The 15,926-nt window shown below is 47.5% G+C and overlaps 1 protein-coding gene across 42 annotated transcripts in view; it reads right to left on the reverse strand.

Annotated features, from left to right (window-relative positions):
• Positions 1-15,926, reverse strand: part of CACNA1C (calcium voltage-gated channel subunit alpha1 C) — a 744,856-nt gene that overhangs the window by 115,282 nt on the left and 613,648 nt on the right. For all 42 annotated transcript variants that reach the window (XM_059184363.1, XM_059184367.1, XM_059184359.1 and 39 more), the window contains 5 exons: positions 8,414-8,621; positions 7,367-7,487; positions 5,611-5,725; positions 4,699-4,819; positions 4,279-4,348 (listed from right to left, as the gene is read on the reverse strand). In XM_059184363.1, coding sequence (XP_059040346.1) covers positions 4,279-4,348; positions 4,699-4,819; positions 5,611-5,725; positions 7,367-7,487; positions 8,414-8,621 — 635 coding nt within the window. The remainder of the gene's footprint in view (positions 1-4,278; positions 4,349-4,698; positions 4,820-5,610; positions 5,726-7,366; positions 7,488-8,413; positions 8,622-15,926) is intronic.

Raw genomic sequence — 15,926 nt, forward strand, 5'->3', positions numbered from 1 at the left:
ACAGCTGTGATGCTTTGCATGTATTATGTATAAGGACGGAGTTGGCAGAGTAGGAAAAAAGTAAGATCAAGTTCTGTTTTGGGGGTTGGGAACCTAACCACCTACACTCCAGCGCTGGATGCCGGTGGACTCCCTTAGGGATCCGTTCTCGGAGGTGTGGAGAAGCGCACTGTGGAGTTGCTGTGGCTTTCATGAGGGCAGGTGCCCGTGTTCAAAAGTAAAACCCCCTATGTAGTTGGACGCCTCACTTTTGGTCCTCAGTGATCCTTGCCACCCGACCCCCCCTACCCCCCCCCGCCTCACTTGATACTCATTTTCGTCCCTGTGATTTTGCTCTCAGCCAATTCAGATAAAAATATTACTAACACCTAGCGCCTACAGCATACTGAACACAAAGCTGTGGTTCTTGCCCTGGAGGGACCTACAGTGTTGAGTGTGGCCCAGAGTTCCCTGGCATGATTGGCAAGGCCACGCCCCCGGAAGCGAGCTCTGTGGATAGCGTCCAGAGACGGAAGCCTGAGGTTGCACCTGTTGCTGCACTGGGCCTGTTCTCTGCTGGCTCAGCTCCAAAACCTTATCTACCCCCATTACTTACTTTCTCTCGCTGACTTCTAGGTTGTTAGCAAGTCCTGCCAAATGCGTCCCAAGTTCTGCCCGTTCTCTGTATCTACAGCACCAAAACAGAGTTTTGGCCCAAGTGGCCACTGCCTCTCACGGGACTGCTACTAATGCCCTCACTGCTTTCCGTTTTACTCTTGGCCATCTACTGCCTTGTTTTCATGCTGCACAGTCTACTAAAGATAATTCAGACATGAGATCTTATCTTCCTCTGCCTGAGAACCTCGGGTGAGTCTCCATGGCACCAACTAAGATGGGAACTTCTCAGGTGGCCTCAGAGACCCTGCCCTACTGGCTCCTGCCTGTCTCACCCACCATCATTCCCCTTCGTTCTCTTTGCTCCATGCATGGTGGTCTCTTTGGATTCCTCCACAGACCATTCTGCCCAAGAGATTCTGCATTTGCGAGCCCTCCACCTAGAAAGCACTTTCTTCTGATTTCCATACATCTAGGCCCTCTGCCTCATCCGGAATGTTGCCTCCTTCAGGAGGTCTTCTCTGACCACACAGCCAAAGCAGCCTCATGCCACTGAGGAACTTGTTCACATAGCCCTTGGCTTCGTTATCTCCGGACTGCTCACTGCTCCCTCATGACCTTTTTGTTGGCCTCCTTTATTGCTCACTATCTGTCTCCCCAGAAGACACTGTCTCCCCACTGTAAGCTCCAGGAGAGCAGTGACCTTCCCTGTCTTGCCCGCAGGTGTATTCCTGGCACTTGTCACAGTGCCTGGCCCACAGTAGGTGTCTCATTAGTAGTTATTAAGTGAATGAATACCTCCATGGTTTCTTCCAGCTCCCTGTCTATGACAATAGTATGGTCTCTCCCCTTCCCCCAAAACAAAGCCCAGCCCAGCCCAGCCCACTCTTGTCCATGCAGGCTGGCTGTCTCTCCCCCCACAACTGCCCACCTCATGGCTTTGCTCTTATTCAAACCCCTTGAAGCAGCTGGAGCCTTCCCAAAGCATCGGGAAGAACAGAGACTCCCTGTGCATTCTCTGGTGTCATTCACTTTTCTTTTTCAAGCGTCTTTATTAATTTTTAGTCTGCAAACACACATCTGTATGTTTCCTCTAATAAATGACTCGATTAAATAAAAGCACAGTCTTGGCACCCTTCCTAGGTAAGCAGATATTTCTAAAATTTAATGTATGCTAAGCAGGGAGACTCAAACCAACTGTTGAACTTTGGAGATTCCGCAGGGAGGGAAGGACTGACAAGCCACTGCTGGCCGGTTGGTACTTTGTGCAAATCAGAAACAGGCCCCTCCATGGGGTGTTTCATTGAGGGCAAGGGTCCTGGCTAGGGGACTGCAGGTTGGAGTTCATGCCCACTCAATCACATCCGCATTCACCTTTGGGTGCAACCTGGACAAGCAAGAACAACAACCTGGCCGGGACGGGGGTGGGGAAGGGCACGGGCATGGGAGCAGGGAGAGGAGGAAGCCGGAGGGAGATGTGGGGGCAGGAGGAGTCGTGAGAGTATTCTCTGGCCCTGCACCTCCCCATCCCGGGAGTTTGGCTGTACGTGGGCCAGGTACGATGTCCACAAGCACTGCCTCCCAAAGGCATCTGGGTTAAGTGGGCACAGGAGAGGCCAGAGGCCCAAAGGCCACAAAGCAGAAGGGGCAGGGTTGGGAGGACAATGGCAGATCAGGTTCTTTGCCTTTTCTGGTTCAGAAGAGAGAGGAACAGCTGGGAATGAAATATTGACCAGAACAGAGACAGCAGGCCAAGTGATCCTGGGAGGGATTCTTGGGGACTTCTGCTGCATCTGGAATTAGGGTCCAGGAGGTGCCCTGCAGAGGCAGGAGAAGGGGGAGCCGGGAAGCAGAGACTGGTCCCTTGGAGGAAGGGAGGACATGGGGAACCACCAACTTTAAGAGGACACCACCCTTGGGTGAAAAAATGAAAAGCAGAGACAGTGAACAAATGGGGAGCTGTTGGGGCTGGTCTTCAAGGCCTGAGTGTGGTGGTGGGCTGAGGCACGACAACCTCAACTACCTATGAACCAGAGGTCTCAATACAGGTGTGTGAGATGCCTGGGACCAAGAGAAACCTTGGAGGGGGTGGGTCTGCAGGAGGCTGGAGAAGGGTGGTCACATGACAAGGGAAGGGACACTCAAAAAACCTACAGGATCCTGACAAATCAGCAGAATGTGGGAAGAACTTTTCAGTCTAAAAGCAAAACCATTCCAAGAATCCTCAAAGCTGGGTCAACAAAGGCACTTTTTCTGCGGTGGCTAATATGTTGACAATGTCCTCGTTATTTTTTTCCCCTGACCTGCTTCCCTTTCTTTCAAAGGGCAACAAAGAAGAGAAAAGGCACCAGTATATTTAGAATGATGGAACTGGAGACTATGGTCGCAGGTGTAGCTGCCCCACCGCCAGGGAGAAGGAACAGGCCTGAGCTGCCTAGGAGCTGGGCACACATGGGAAAGTGCCCTCAAATCCATGCTGTCCCCCTGTGCTGTGTGCGGGGGCACCAGGCCAGTTAGGGCTAGCACCACCTGGGGCCCAGGGGGATTCCTTTCATTACTATCTTTCTTTCTCAATTTGGAAAATACACACACAAGTCGAGAGACTTGTGCAGTGAGCCTCCCTACCCAGCTTCAACAGGAGCTGCTGGAGTATATTTTTAAGCAACTTCTAAATATTTTAGAGTCTATCCATATATACATCTACATGTATAGGCTAGAACTACAATAACACCACTACAATAACAAAATAAACAAAAACTACCTCAAATCATTAGTTTTCAGTCCCTATTCAATTTCCCCCTGGCTTATCTCCAAAATGTCATTTCAGAGTTAATTTGATGATTCAGGATCAAGACAGGATTCCCCATTGACTTTGGCCAACATGTCTAGTCCTTGAAATCCTGTAAGAATTTCCACCCAATAGAGCTTTCAGGCTTCGGACACCCTTCCTGCTCTTCCTTTGGTCCAATTCGCAGCAAAACAAATCCTCCTTCCCAGGAGGCAGGAGGTAAGTGAGGGGGAAATGATCACAGCCAGCCTGCTTCCCAAGGGAAACAAAGATGGCTGCCTGAGTCCTTGCACACAAGGAGGACAGATGGAGGGCGGCCTGAGGACCTCTGATAGTAAGCCCTCTCAGAGGAGACTGCCTTCCAACTTAGGTATCAGAAGATGAGAAGGCTGAGTTGTGAAGAATTATTTTTATAATACATGAAAGCATTTTATGAAGCAACCAGGGGGGATATGTGTGGTGGTACTGTCCTTGTACTCAGCACTGCCCCACCCCCCAACCCCAGTAAGGATAAGACAGTCAGGATTTACTATTATTATTAAGTAAGTGTAATGCTGCAACTTGCAAATTATATAAGTTAATGATTTTACGGCATAGGATATAATAAAACCTTAAATGTCTATAGAATCCACCTTCCAAAGGACGTAAAAGACTGCTCAAACACAATTTATTTAATGTTATGTCGTTATTATGAGGAAGCCAGGAGCAAAGTTCCCCTCTGGATGATAGTTGGTAATGCCTAACTACAGAGGCAGAAGACATTTCGTCGTGCAAGGTACCTGGAGACGGAACCTGGAACCACCCGTCCCTAACACATGGCTACTTCCATACGGCTTTAGAATCTAGATTTCTATCCCCAACCTCCCAACCTCAGGGTTAGGCAGTGGGATTGGTACCTGTATTTTCTGGGTTGGGGTAGGGACTCTTATCCTCATTTTCATTGGGCTGGAGGTCATCCATGTTGATCTAAGCAACCAAACGAGAGAAGCAGGAAGAATCTAGTTAGATACATTCCCCAGTTAGAGAGGCTGAGAGAGGCCTTGAAATTGCATTATAGTCAATGACTAAGCTGTTGACTCAAAAATAGGTCCTTGTTATCTTGTGTATATCCTTAAAGACATCAACAGAAGGCTGGGATTCACCCAGCCGGCCTTCTCTTCACATTGCTAGCCCTCCTGTGCCACCCACATGGGTTTTCTTTCATTGAATCCCTTTCCTTCTTTCCTCCTTCCGTTCCAAGTGTGCCTTGCCTGGGACTGTGCCCTCCCTCCCCCAGCAATGGGCCTCCCAGATCCTGGAAGGAGATGGCTTCTGACCTTGGTGGTGGGTGGGGACTCTCCATCAGCAGTAATAGATTTCAGTTCAATTTTCTCCTCCTTGGTCTCTTCCACTGCTGGCTTCTCCACCACCTCTTGTTTCTTCTCTGGGCTGGCAGTCCTGGCCGGTCAGCAGGAGGAAAAATTAAATGTTTACTGAATGATAGGAAACATGAAGAAATAAACTACCCCGTGGTCTGCTGGGGACTGGTGGGAACAGGTTCCCTGGGCTTACATGCATCTTCCTTCACCTGGGGCATATGGTACATGCCACTCAATCCCAGATGCCACTGGGCCAGGCCCACAATGCTTGGCCTGGCCACACATTGCTCTGTCTGGTACTCAGTTGGCCTCTTTCAGCTTCTTAGCTGCTACAAGTCCTTGTCTGAATCAGAGGAAGTTTCTGGATCTGATTCAGGATTGGTTTCTGGGAAACTCTGCTCAGTATCTAGCAGATGTATGGCTGATGAAGTCCCATTTAGACAATGACAGAAGACAATGCAGGGTCTTATCTTGCTTTCTGAACGCCGGAGATGAGTTATCAAATAGTGAAAAGGAGTCACTCAGCTGGAACAGCATTTCCCTTCTGAGTGGCTGCCTTCCTCCTCTCTGCGCCCTTCACTCCCTCCACCTCTCATGACCTCCCTTCTCAAGAGCACCCTCCAGCTTCTTAGACAGGTGAGGAAATCCAACACCTTCACAGACACTGTAACTCATGACGGTCCCTACTTCAGAGCCATGCCTAGGTATTAGCAGAGAGGACCACCTTTCTGTGGGCAGCCCCATACCCGGTGTCTTCTAGGAGTTTTGGCCTACAGAGGCCAGTGCCCAAGCCTCTTGCTACCACTAATGGGAGTGGCAATCAGAACTGGGACCCTGGGGCCCCAGGGCTGGGTAAGCTTAGAGGGTTACCTGGCCAGCTTCTTTCTCTCCTTCTCTTCTTCCTCCTCCTTTTGGGCAGACGTGAGGCTCTCAGCATCCGCCAGGTTGTCCACAGCAATGGCCAAGAACACATTCAGTAGGATATCTGTTTGTGTCCATTCTTAAAGAAAATGACCCTTGGCCTTGGGGTTTCTGATGGGCTCAGGGGGCAGGGAGGGTGCAGGACATGCAGTGGTTGAGTGCTCCACAGAGTGAGCTCAGTGGTGACTCACCCCGAGGGTACCCAGCCCAGTGGCATCCCTCCTCCGCCCCTCTCCCTCCCCATTACCCTCCTAGTGACCAGGAGATTTCCAAGGGGTCGAGAGCAGGCTAGCTTGCAGGCTGGAATGGGCAGCCAGTTAGGTAGTGAGTCTGCCTTGCTCTTTAATTGCCAGGTTTCCTTATTGGTTTCCCTACTGAGGTGGCTGGCTGTAATTGACATAATAAACCGCATTGTCTCTCGCAGAATGCAGAATGCTCTTAGGAGCGGTTCATGAAAACCGGGCACTGAGGAGGTGCCTGATCTCTCTGCCAACTCTTCATGTGAGCCTGTGCATACAAAGGCCTTTGGAGCGTCCAGCCAGAGCCAGCTGAATCCCAGGAACTCCGAATTGAAGTGGTTATTGGCCCTTTTCTTCTCACCGCCCCACTCCCCACCCCCACCTTGAAGAGAAACACTGTGGCTTGGAGAAGCAGAATCAAAAAAGCGTAGTTGCATGGGCCCTTAATGTTCATTAAGTCTAACCTCCACCCCCAGGCTCCCAGACAGCCACACCATTTCCCATACCAGGAGGCCACAACCCGCAGGGGTGAAGGGCTTGTCCAATGGTGCCAGCGTACACCCGCCCCCGGCCCCCCACCACGGCAGCAGGGGCTTCGCAACCATCATCCCATTAAACCTCACCGGGACATGTTAAGCAGTAGGCCCTGATATTTCATCACCCATTTTACAGACACTGAGACAGAGAACCTTTAGTTTGCTGAGGTCACCCAGCTGGTAAAAGGTAAGGCCGTTCTGTTGGCAGCAATGCCCGAGCTTTTAGCACTTGATTTAAGCCTTGATTTAAACCGGAATCTTGGGCCAGAGCTGCCTCTACTTTACCATCTCCTCTGCACACAACCCTCATGGGGTTAGATTGCCTGTGGCTGGAGACCCCAGAAACCTGCCCATGGCCTGGATCTGCAAGCACTTGTCAGGTCTGCCTGGTGAAGCCTGTCTGGCTCCGCCTGGAAGATAGTCCTGGAGAGCAGCTTCAGAGGGAGGGACACTGAGCAGAAAACAGGGAGGAGAGATGAAGGTCATTTCAAGGATGACGGCTCAGGTCCCCTGGACGGCACTTCTTACTTCCAGCAGCCATAGGCCAAGTGTGTTCACCCTGGAATCTATGTGAGCAGCTGTCCGTACACAACACCAGGGGGCATTGTTCACCCAGACTATAATGAGAACATGCCTCCTGGAGTCGGGCAACACTACAGCCCAAACTGGTTTGGGAAGATGAACTTATATCCCCACCTATACCAAAGCTCCAGGCTTCCACCAAGACCCTCCTCCACGGCTAAGGTGGTTCTGGAAAGGGACACATTTTCTCCCCAGAGCACACCTTTCCCCTGCTTGCCTGGGGGCCCTGTGGGCGGGCAGCCACACTTTTCAGCCCCGAGTCAGGACCTGGGCACCTGTATTTGGCATCCTGCTGCAGGCTGAGGGAGGGTGGGGCAGCAGGGGCGGGGAGGCAGGAGCAAAGGATACAGTTTCCACAGATGAAGAGGATGATGAAGTAAATACAGACTAACATCCCTGGAAAAGAGGGGCCGCCATAAGCCATGATCCCATCATACATCACCGAATTCCAGTCCTCCCCGGTCAGGATCTGAATGACACATTCCCACCAATAAGGGACACAGCGTTAGACCAACAGCAAACCCCAAAACTCCCCTACCCTGCCCCACTATGTTAACAAAATTGTCTAAAATCTCTTTTCCACCTCTTTCCCTCCTCTTGGCCCCCAGTTCTCCTCCCAGGGGCTCTGAGCTAAGCACCTGGGCAACTTTGAGTCCACCCTCAGACAAAGTGCACGGGCTCTGGCACGATATTATTTGAGAAGGGACTGGAAAGGCTTCCTGGTCAAAGTATCTTCTAATCGACTGCACAAGATGGCCACTATTAGCCTTTCCTCTGGGCCCTTGCACAAACATGAATGTTTTCACTGAGAAAGTACTGTGCTGTTCCAGCTTTCCCCAGCGTTACTCATTTGGGTGCCATCTTTAAGATTTGGGCTACACCCACATATTTTTCTTGTAAATCAATCTACTTTGAAACTTCAACAAGTGCTACTTTAGCTTTACCCGACACCAATATATCTATGAAATGACAAATTTGATGGGCTAGTTACATTTTTTTCCTGGTGACAAGCATGGTGTGTAAAAAGACAGAGCTTCATCATCTTCCCCTCCCCCAACAAGCACAGTCTCCTTTCCTCTGTTTGTACTTTGGGTGTTCATGTAGAATTTATTTGAATAAAGGGTTCCATGTTTAAACAAGAGTTTTTGAACTACTCAATTATATTTTTTCCCCCAGTGGTCCATCCAACAGTGGGATTCCATGGGGGACTGAGGGTAGGGGGGACTACAGAAAAAACTCAAGACTCTCCCGGGCATGGACCTTCCATGGCTGATCTAGGCTGGCTTTGGTTGCCCAGTACAAGGTGAAAGTTCCCACCACTTTTTCTCCCCCACAACCCAACCCCACCACTCAACAACCCTCTCACTCATTATCCCAGCAGAGAAGGGTCCATACCTGAAACACGGTGAGAAGGGACTGGGGAAAGTTATCAAATGTGCTCCTCCGGGTCTGCATTTCATCAAAGTTGAACTTTCCTCCAAAGAGCTGCATCCCCAGGAGGGAGAAGATGATGATGAAGAGGAAGAGGAGCAGCAGCAGAGAGGCAATGGAGCGTACAGAATTCAGCAAGGATGCCACCAGGTTGCTTAAGGAGTTCCAGTACCTGAGGACCAGCATGGGGGAGATTAGTGTCCTTTTTTCTGTGCTTCCTTTAACATCACTCCTCACTCATACACCCACTAGAAATTTCAAGATAAATTACAACTCTTTCTTTTCCCCTTTCATTGGGGGTAGCTGCGGTGGTGTGGATTGGACTGGTAAGCTCACAATTAGAGTGTGGAGCTAGTCATTGCAAGGTCCCAGATCAGTAATATGCAATGGTGAGTGGATGGAGCTCTGAAGTCAGAAGCCTGAGTTTCATCCTAGTTCTGTCGGTTGCTAAATGTTAATTGCACTTGGGCAAGTCACTTCCCTTCTGTTTGCCTCTGAGAAAACAAAGATAACAGTAGCAAATACTTCACTAGGTTATTGGGAAGATTACAGGAGACCAAAAAAAAAAAAAAAAAAGGCAGCCCACCCAGCAACAAAATTAAGAATAAACAAGTGGGATTACATCAAATTAAAAAGCTTGCAGTCAGCAAAAGAAATCATCAGCAAAGTGAAAAGACAACCTGTGGAACAGGAAAAGATATTTGCAAGCCATATACCCAATAACAGACTGATATCCAAATATAGAAAGTAGTCAGACAGGGGCGCCTGGGTGGCTCAGTGGGTTAAGCCTTCAGCTCAGGTCATGGTCTCAGCGTCCTGGGATCGAGTCCCACATCGGGCTCCCTGCTCAGCAGGGAGCCTGCTTCCCTCTCTCTCTCTCTGCCTGCTTGTCTGCCTACTTGTGATCTCTATCTGTCAAATAAATAAGTAAAATCTTAAAAAAAAAAAAAAAGAAAGTAGTCAGACAACTCAACAGCAAAAACAAAACAAAACAATAACCAAAAACCAAAACCCCAAATAATCCAATTCAAAAATCTGGCACAGGGGTGCCTGGGTGGCTCAGTCGTTTGGGTATCTAACTTTTGACTTCAGCTTAGGTCCTGAGATTCAGCCCTGCATTGGGCTCCACACTCAATGTGGAGTCTGCTTATCCCTCTCTTGGGTGCGTGTGTTCTCTCTCTCAAATCAACCAATCAATCAATCTTTAAAAGTAAGTGTTTAAAAAAATTTGGTACAGGACCTGAATGGACATTTTTCTAAAGAAGATATATATGAAACGGTGCTCAATATCACTAGTCATTAGGGAAATGCAAATAAAAAGCACAGTAAGGTGACAATACAAGAGATAACAAGTGTTGGAGAAAGGAGAAGCCTGGTGCGCTGTTGGTGGGATTGTCAATTGGTGCAGCCACTATGGAAAATAGCATAGAGGTTCCTCAAAAAGTTAAAAATCAACTACCATATGATCCAGTGATTCCAATTCTGGGAATATATCCAAGGGAAACAAAAACACTGACTCAAAAAGATATCTGCTCTCCCCATGTTCTTCACAGCATTATTTATAAGAGCCAACCCAAGTGTCTATCAAAGGGTGAATGGACAAAGAACTTGTGGCATATATAATACACACAGACACACACAGTCACACACACAGACACACACACACACACACTCCCTGGAATATTATTCATCCATAAAAAATGAGGAAATCCTACCATTTATGACAACATAGATGGACCTTGAGGACATTATGCTAAAAGAAATAAGTCAGACAGAGAAAGACAAATACCATAAGATTTCACTTATATGTGGAATCTAAAAACAAAAACAAAAACAAAAACAAAACACTGCACTCATGGAGAAAGAGATCAGATTTGTGGTTGCCAGAGGTAGGGGGTGAGAGGAGGGAGAATTGGATGAGAGGGTCAAAGATACGAACTTGGAGTTATAAGATAAATAGGTCATGATGATGTAATGTACACTGTGACAACTATGGTTAACTCTGCTCTATGATATTAACAGTAGATTCTAAGAGTTCTTATCAAAAGGAAGGATTTTTTTCCTTTTCTTTTTTTGTATTTATTTAAGATAATGGATGTTAACTGAACCTATTGTGGCAATCATTTCATAATAAATGTAAATCATGCTGCATGCCTTAAGTTTATAGTGATGTGTGGCCAATTATTTCTCAATAAAACTGGAAAAAATATAATTACCACTCTTTAAAAAATCCCCTAGTATAGAGCCTGGCACACAGTTGATAAAGGTTAGTAATTACTGTTACACTATTGGTCTTTAGACAGAAAAACACATTACCATCCCCCCCCCCAAGAATGCTATTCTCAGCCCAGGCAGCAGCTGGTCACCCAGGGGAAACAGAGGTTTCAAGGCTCAGTGAGGTTTCCCAGATTTACCCTGCTGTCCAAAGAAAATTTTTTTTTTTTTTTTTTTTTTTTTAATATAAAGCCTCTCTTCTGGAGATTCTGATTCAAATGTTGTAGTTTGGGGCCCAGAAATCTGTATTTTTAACAAGCGTCCCAGATGATTCTGACAAGCAGGCAAGTCTGGGAAATCCTGGATTACAGGAAACCCATTCCACCCTCAGGGTGGGAGTCTGTGGGGCCTTCCTGGGGCAGAGATGGGTCCTTGGTGGGGCGCCTTGGAGAGGAGGCCCCCAGTCCTGATAGTCGCAGACCTCTCTCCACTGCCAACACAGAGGTTCTCCATTGTAGCCTGGGGAAAATGCCTTCCTCTTGGAAAGAGGAGGAGGCGTGGGCTGCTCACGGCTGCGGGATGTGGCTGGGGTTAGTCAGGGTGAGGAAATGCACCATAGCAAAAGGAACACAGCCTCCAACTGGAGCAGGTGAGACAACAGAGAACTCTTACTTCCTTAGCTCCACCTTTGGCCTGCCTGTCTTGCAGGCCATGAGCTTGATTTCCTCCACTTCAGGCATTCCCAGCTTACTGCCAGTATATACAGGGGATTGTTTTTGCTGCTCAAAAGGGTAACATGCAAACCACTCCTATTCTAGCCTCCCAGCTGCCCCCTGCCTGAACCTCCGTACTTCTCTCCAGAGAATGGTTGTATATTAGTTGAAAGAAGCAGATGGGCCAACAGTTTGGATGTAAACATGAACTTCTTCCCAGCTCAGAGTCTTTAATGCTCCTTTCTCCTTCACCAATTTGGCCTTTCTCTACCTCTATTTTGCCTGTCAACCACACTTCTTCCTAATTCCTAATTGCAGAATATTAATATACATTTATTTGTATCCATTCTATAATTGCTCTTCAGTGTTTTTCATTTGTGATAGTCTCCTCTCATCCGAATAGGTTCTGAACTCTTGAGGACAGAGATCACAAGTTTTTTTCTTCCATCTTCTCCATCTTTGTCCTCACCCAGTACGTGTGACGGACTGCCTGGCACCCCATAGGCTAGAGGTTGCCATATTTGTTTTGCTTAAAGCAAGAAGTAAGAGAATGTCTCTGGGGCTAGAATACCTGTCCCTCTTACATTTTAAGCAGTGTCTCCACACCTGGCTGGAGAGGAAAATGTTGAGGGGTTTGGTCATTGTTTAAATACCGATTTCCAGGCCTCACCCTGGAACATGAAATCGTAATCTCTGGCTCTGGGGCTTGATTGATTTTCACGCAACCCCTCCAACACTTGTCGGTAGACTGGTATTTAGGAAACAGTAACTTTAGAGCGTATTTATAATGAGAATTTCCAGCTGTATCAGAGGGGAGAATGTCTGCCTATAGATTAAGGTCATAGAGCCTCCTAGAGATCTTCTGTGCATTAAACTGTCTAGGAATATTCTGGAAAAGTCTTTATGGCCACAGAAGGCTCAAGTCTTAATTTTCATGAGGTGAGTGGACATGAGGGAAATAAGTCAAACCAGGCTCACGACTGAGGTTCAGAGGTGTCTGATAGCCACAGGAACCCTATGGGGAGCCTGACAGTGAGGGCCCAGACTGGACACAGGTTTGGTGGAGTGGAGCCACCAGGAGGCAGAGAGGGAAGGGGATGGGGGAGAAGCCCTTCAGGGTGTCCAAGGTTCTGGGAATGTGGAGGCTGTGGTAGAGGAACAAAATGAGTCATGCAGTGGAGGAGAACTCTTTGGAAATGTTGGGTGTGAAAGATGGCAAATAGTGAATGACCCAGAAGGGCCAGCCCGTGGAGCAGGAGGGGCTGTTTGCACTTCTTCTGCATCATTTCTTTTCTTATAGCTTCCCTAAATTCATGGTTTCCACTGCCCAAGTCAAACTATTATGTATCAAGGGAATAGACAGATGGTTGCCAGAGGCAGGGGGTTGGGGTGTGTGTGTGTGTGCAAAATGGGGGAAGGAAGTCAAAAGGTAGAAACTTCCAATTATAAATAAGTCCTGGGTTTGTCATGTACAGCATGGTGACTCTCGTTAATGGTACCATGCAGCATATTTGAAAGCTGCCAAGAGTAAATCTTAAAAGAACCAAGATGCCCTTCAATGGACGAATGGATAAGGAAGATGTGGTCCATATACACTATGGAGTATTATGCTTCCATCAGAAAGGATGAATACCCAACTTTTGTAGCAACATGGACGGGACTGGAAGAGATTATGCTGAGTGAAATAAGTCAAGCAGAGAGAGTCAATTATCATATGGTTTCACTTATTTATGGAGCATAACAAATAGCATGGAGGACATGGGGAGATAGAGAGGAGAAGGCAGTTGGGGGAAATTAGAAGGGGAGGTGAACCATGAGAGACTATGGACTCTGAAAAACAATCTGAGGGGTTTGAAGTGGCAGGGGTTGGGAGGTTGGGGGAACCAGGTGGTGGGTATTAGAGAGGGCACGGATTGCATGGAGCACTGAGTGTGGTGCAAAAACAAGGAATACTGTTATGCTGAAAAAAAATAAAAATAATTTAAAAAAATTTAAAAATTAAAAAAAATTTAAGAGGTGCCTGGGTGGCTCAGTAGGTTAAAGCCTCTGCCTTCAGCTCAGGTCATGATCCCAGGGTCCTGGGATCGAGCCCCGCATTGGGCTCTCTGCTCAGCGGGGCGCCTACTTCCCATCCTCTCTCTCTGTCTGCCTTTCTGCCTACTTGTGATCTCTGTCAAATAAAAAAAATTTTAAAAAAGTACTCATCACACATACACACAAATGGAATTATATATTGCTGATGGATATTAACTAGATTTATTGTGGTGATCCTGTGCAATGTACACAAATATTGAAACATTATGTATATCTGAAACAAATATAACATAATATGTCAATGATACCTTAACCAAAAGGGAAAAAAGTGAGTATGTATCAATTGCCCTACCGACAACCAGGTTGCTATGGCTTTGAGACGCTTCTGCTGGGATTTCTCAAAGAGCTTTGGGAATGCGTGTCCCTTGTGGAAGAATGCCCATCCTGGTGGCTCAAAACCAATGGCTGTGGATTTGAGGGCTTGAACCAGCCTTCAAGAGACAAACTGCAGCCAAGTACATGGACATCAGCCTACCCTTCTTGTGAAAAACACCCAGGCTAAAAAGATACTGCCTCGAGGACCAGTCACACAGTTCAGACAGAGTGAAGAAAAATCAACAAATGGCTGTTTATGCTGTTTGCTTCTGATTTCCAGTTGCTTCTCATTCAGCAGGGGCAAGGCAGAGTCTGCCCCATGGCTGTTCCTTCGGAGCAGAATTAAGGGAGCAGAGCTGGTGCCAGTGGCCTGGCATGACCAGGGGCATAGAGCTTGCTGAACAGAAGGTGTCCATTCCCAATGTGCACATGGTTGGAGATGTTTTATGTTCTCTCTAAAGGACTGAGACAAAGGGATTTTTGTACTGATGTTGTGGCAAAGAACACTATTAGGGCTCGTAGAGGAGCTGGATTTTGGAGCCTGGCATGCCGTGGCTGATAGCAGGAGATAGGGTGGGATCCTTGTTACCACTGATACTAATGAGATTTTAGGTGACATGTGGCAGCCTCTGGGCAGGGTGACATGAAATAGCATTTAAATGAAATATTGGCAGCCTTGCAGGTCCTGAAGCTCTCTCCTCCTTCATGCCAATCTGATTCTTGCTGGCTGTGATGGCTATGGCAGGAAGATCAGAGGATGCCTTAGCTCCCAGAAACATTCTACTTTTTAGACATATTAGTATCTAGACATAAAAGCTAAAAGGCTTAAACACATACTAGTAATTGACTGAGGTTTTTATCCTAACTCATGAAAACCATGAAGCACACACACACACACACACACACACACACGAGGTCTGGAGGAAAGTGAGCAACAGCAGAACAAATTAATGTCTTGGGCCTCATAGACAAAGAGGAAAACAAAGTATCTTGTCCTCAGAACAGCGTAACAGGCATTCCCATCCACAGAAGTCTTCATTCCCTATTTGGGGATTCGAGGCCCCAAATGCACATGCCCACCTTTCGAGACTCCCCGCCTCCCGCAACCCCACCATCCTCTGACTCTCCACCGGCCACAGTCCTTGAGATCAACTTTCCAGTTCTCCTGTGACTCTGAATCATTCTATCCAAAGTGTGTCTTGTCCCCCCCACCCATCCCATCCATCCTAGCCCACTGTTCTCTCTTTAAAGTAGGGTGCATGTGAGGGTTTTCTTACCCGAGCTATTTCTTTGTTACCTAAATTCTCTCTCTTGTTGACTATGGCTTCACTTTTGTTACCTTTCCCCTCTGTCTCTCTTGGCTTAAGTGACCACCATCTGTGGAGGCATTCTGTATCTCCATCAGTCTTCCTGTGCTAAGTCTGTCTGGGCCCTGTGGACTTCTCCCGCATCTTCAATGGCAGAAAGTGACCTGAGCCTTGCTTGAGCTGGAACATTCATCCTGCAAACCTTTGCTTCAAATAGCTCAGGGCCAGGTCCTTTACATTCTAAGTATGAAGCAGGTCATCGAGCTTGCTATAAATAAAAGATCTTCACAATAACAGTACCAATAGCTTTAGGGTGCTTTGCAAATGTTTCACCCTCCTTCCTCTCTGTTCCAGAGAGGTTCATAACTAAATTTATATCTGTCCCAACTCTTCTTGTCCTGAGGGGTAACCCCTCCCCCAAAAAACCAAACCTCCTTTCAGTGTTGGTGGCAGTGATCTATTGTTAGTAGAGTAACTATAAAGCAAATTTCCTGCTGCAAATCTGTGCGATATGAGGTTTCTATACACCATTCCTAAGGGAGGGAGGAAGAATGCAGATCATGTCAGTTGATTGAGGAAGCACAGAAGGCTCACTCAGGGAGGAAGCTCAGCCTTGCCCTCACCTTTCCCTGTGCCAGCTACAAGGGCATCCAAGGCGGGTGTGCAAGGACTAGTCCTTTGGTAAAGTTGGCCCCTGGTTCTGTAAGATGCAATAGAGCCTGGAGGGGCTAGTGTGATGGGAGGCTGAACTAGGCATATGCTGGTCCAGGAAGAGCCAAACAGAATTCTATAATATTATGGTCAGGGTCTGGGACAACAAGGGGCACAAGGCCA

This window comes from Mustela lutreola, chromosome 8, assembly GCF_030435805.1.
Source record: "Mustela lutreola isolate mMusLut2 chromosome 8, mMusLut2.pri, whole genome shotgun sequence".
NCBI lineage: Eukaryota > Metazoa > Chordata > Mammalia > Carnivora > Mustelidae > Mustela > Mustela lutreola.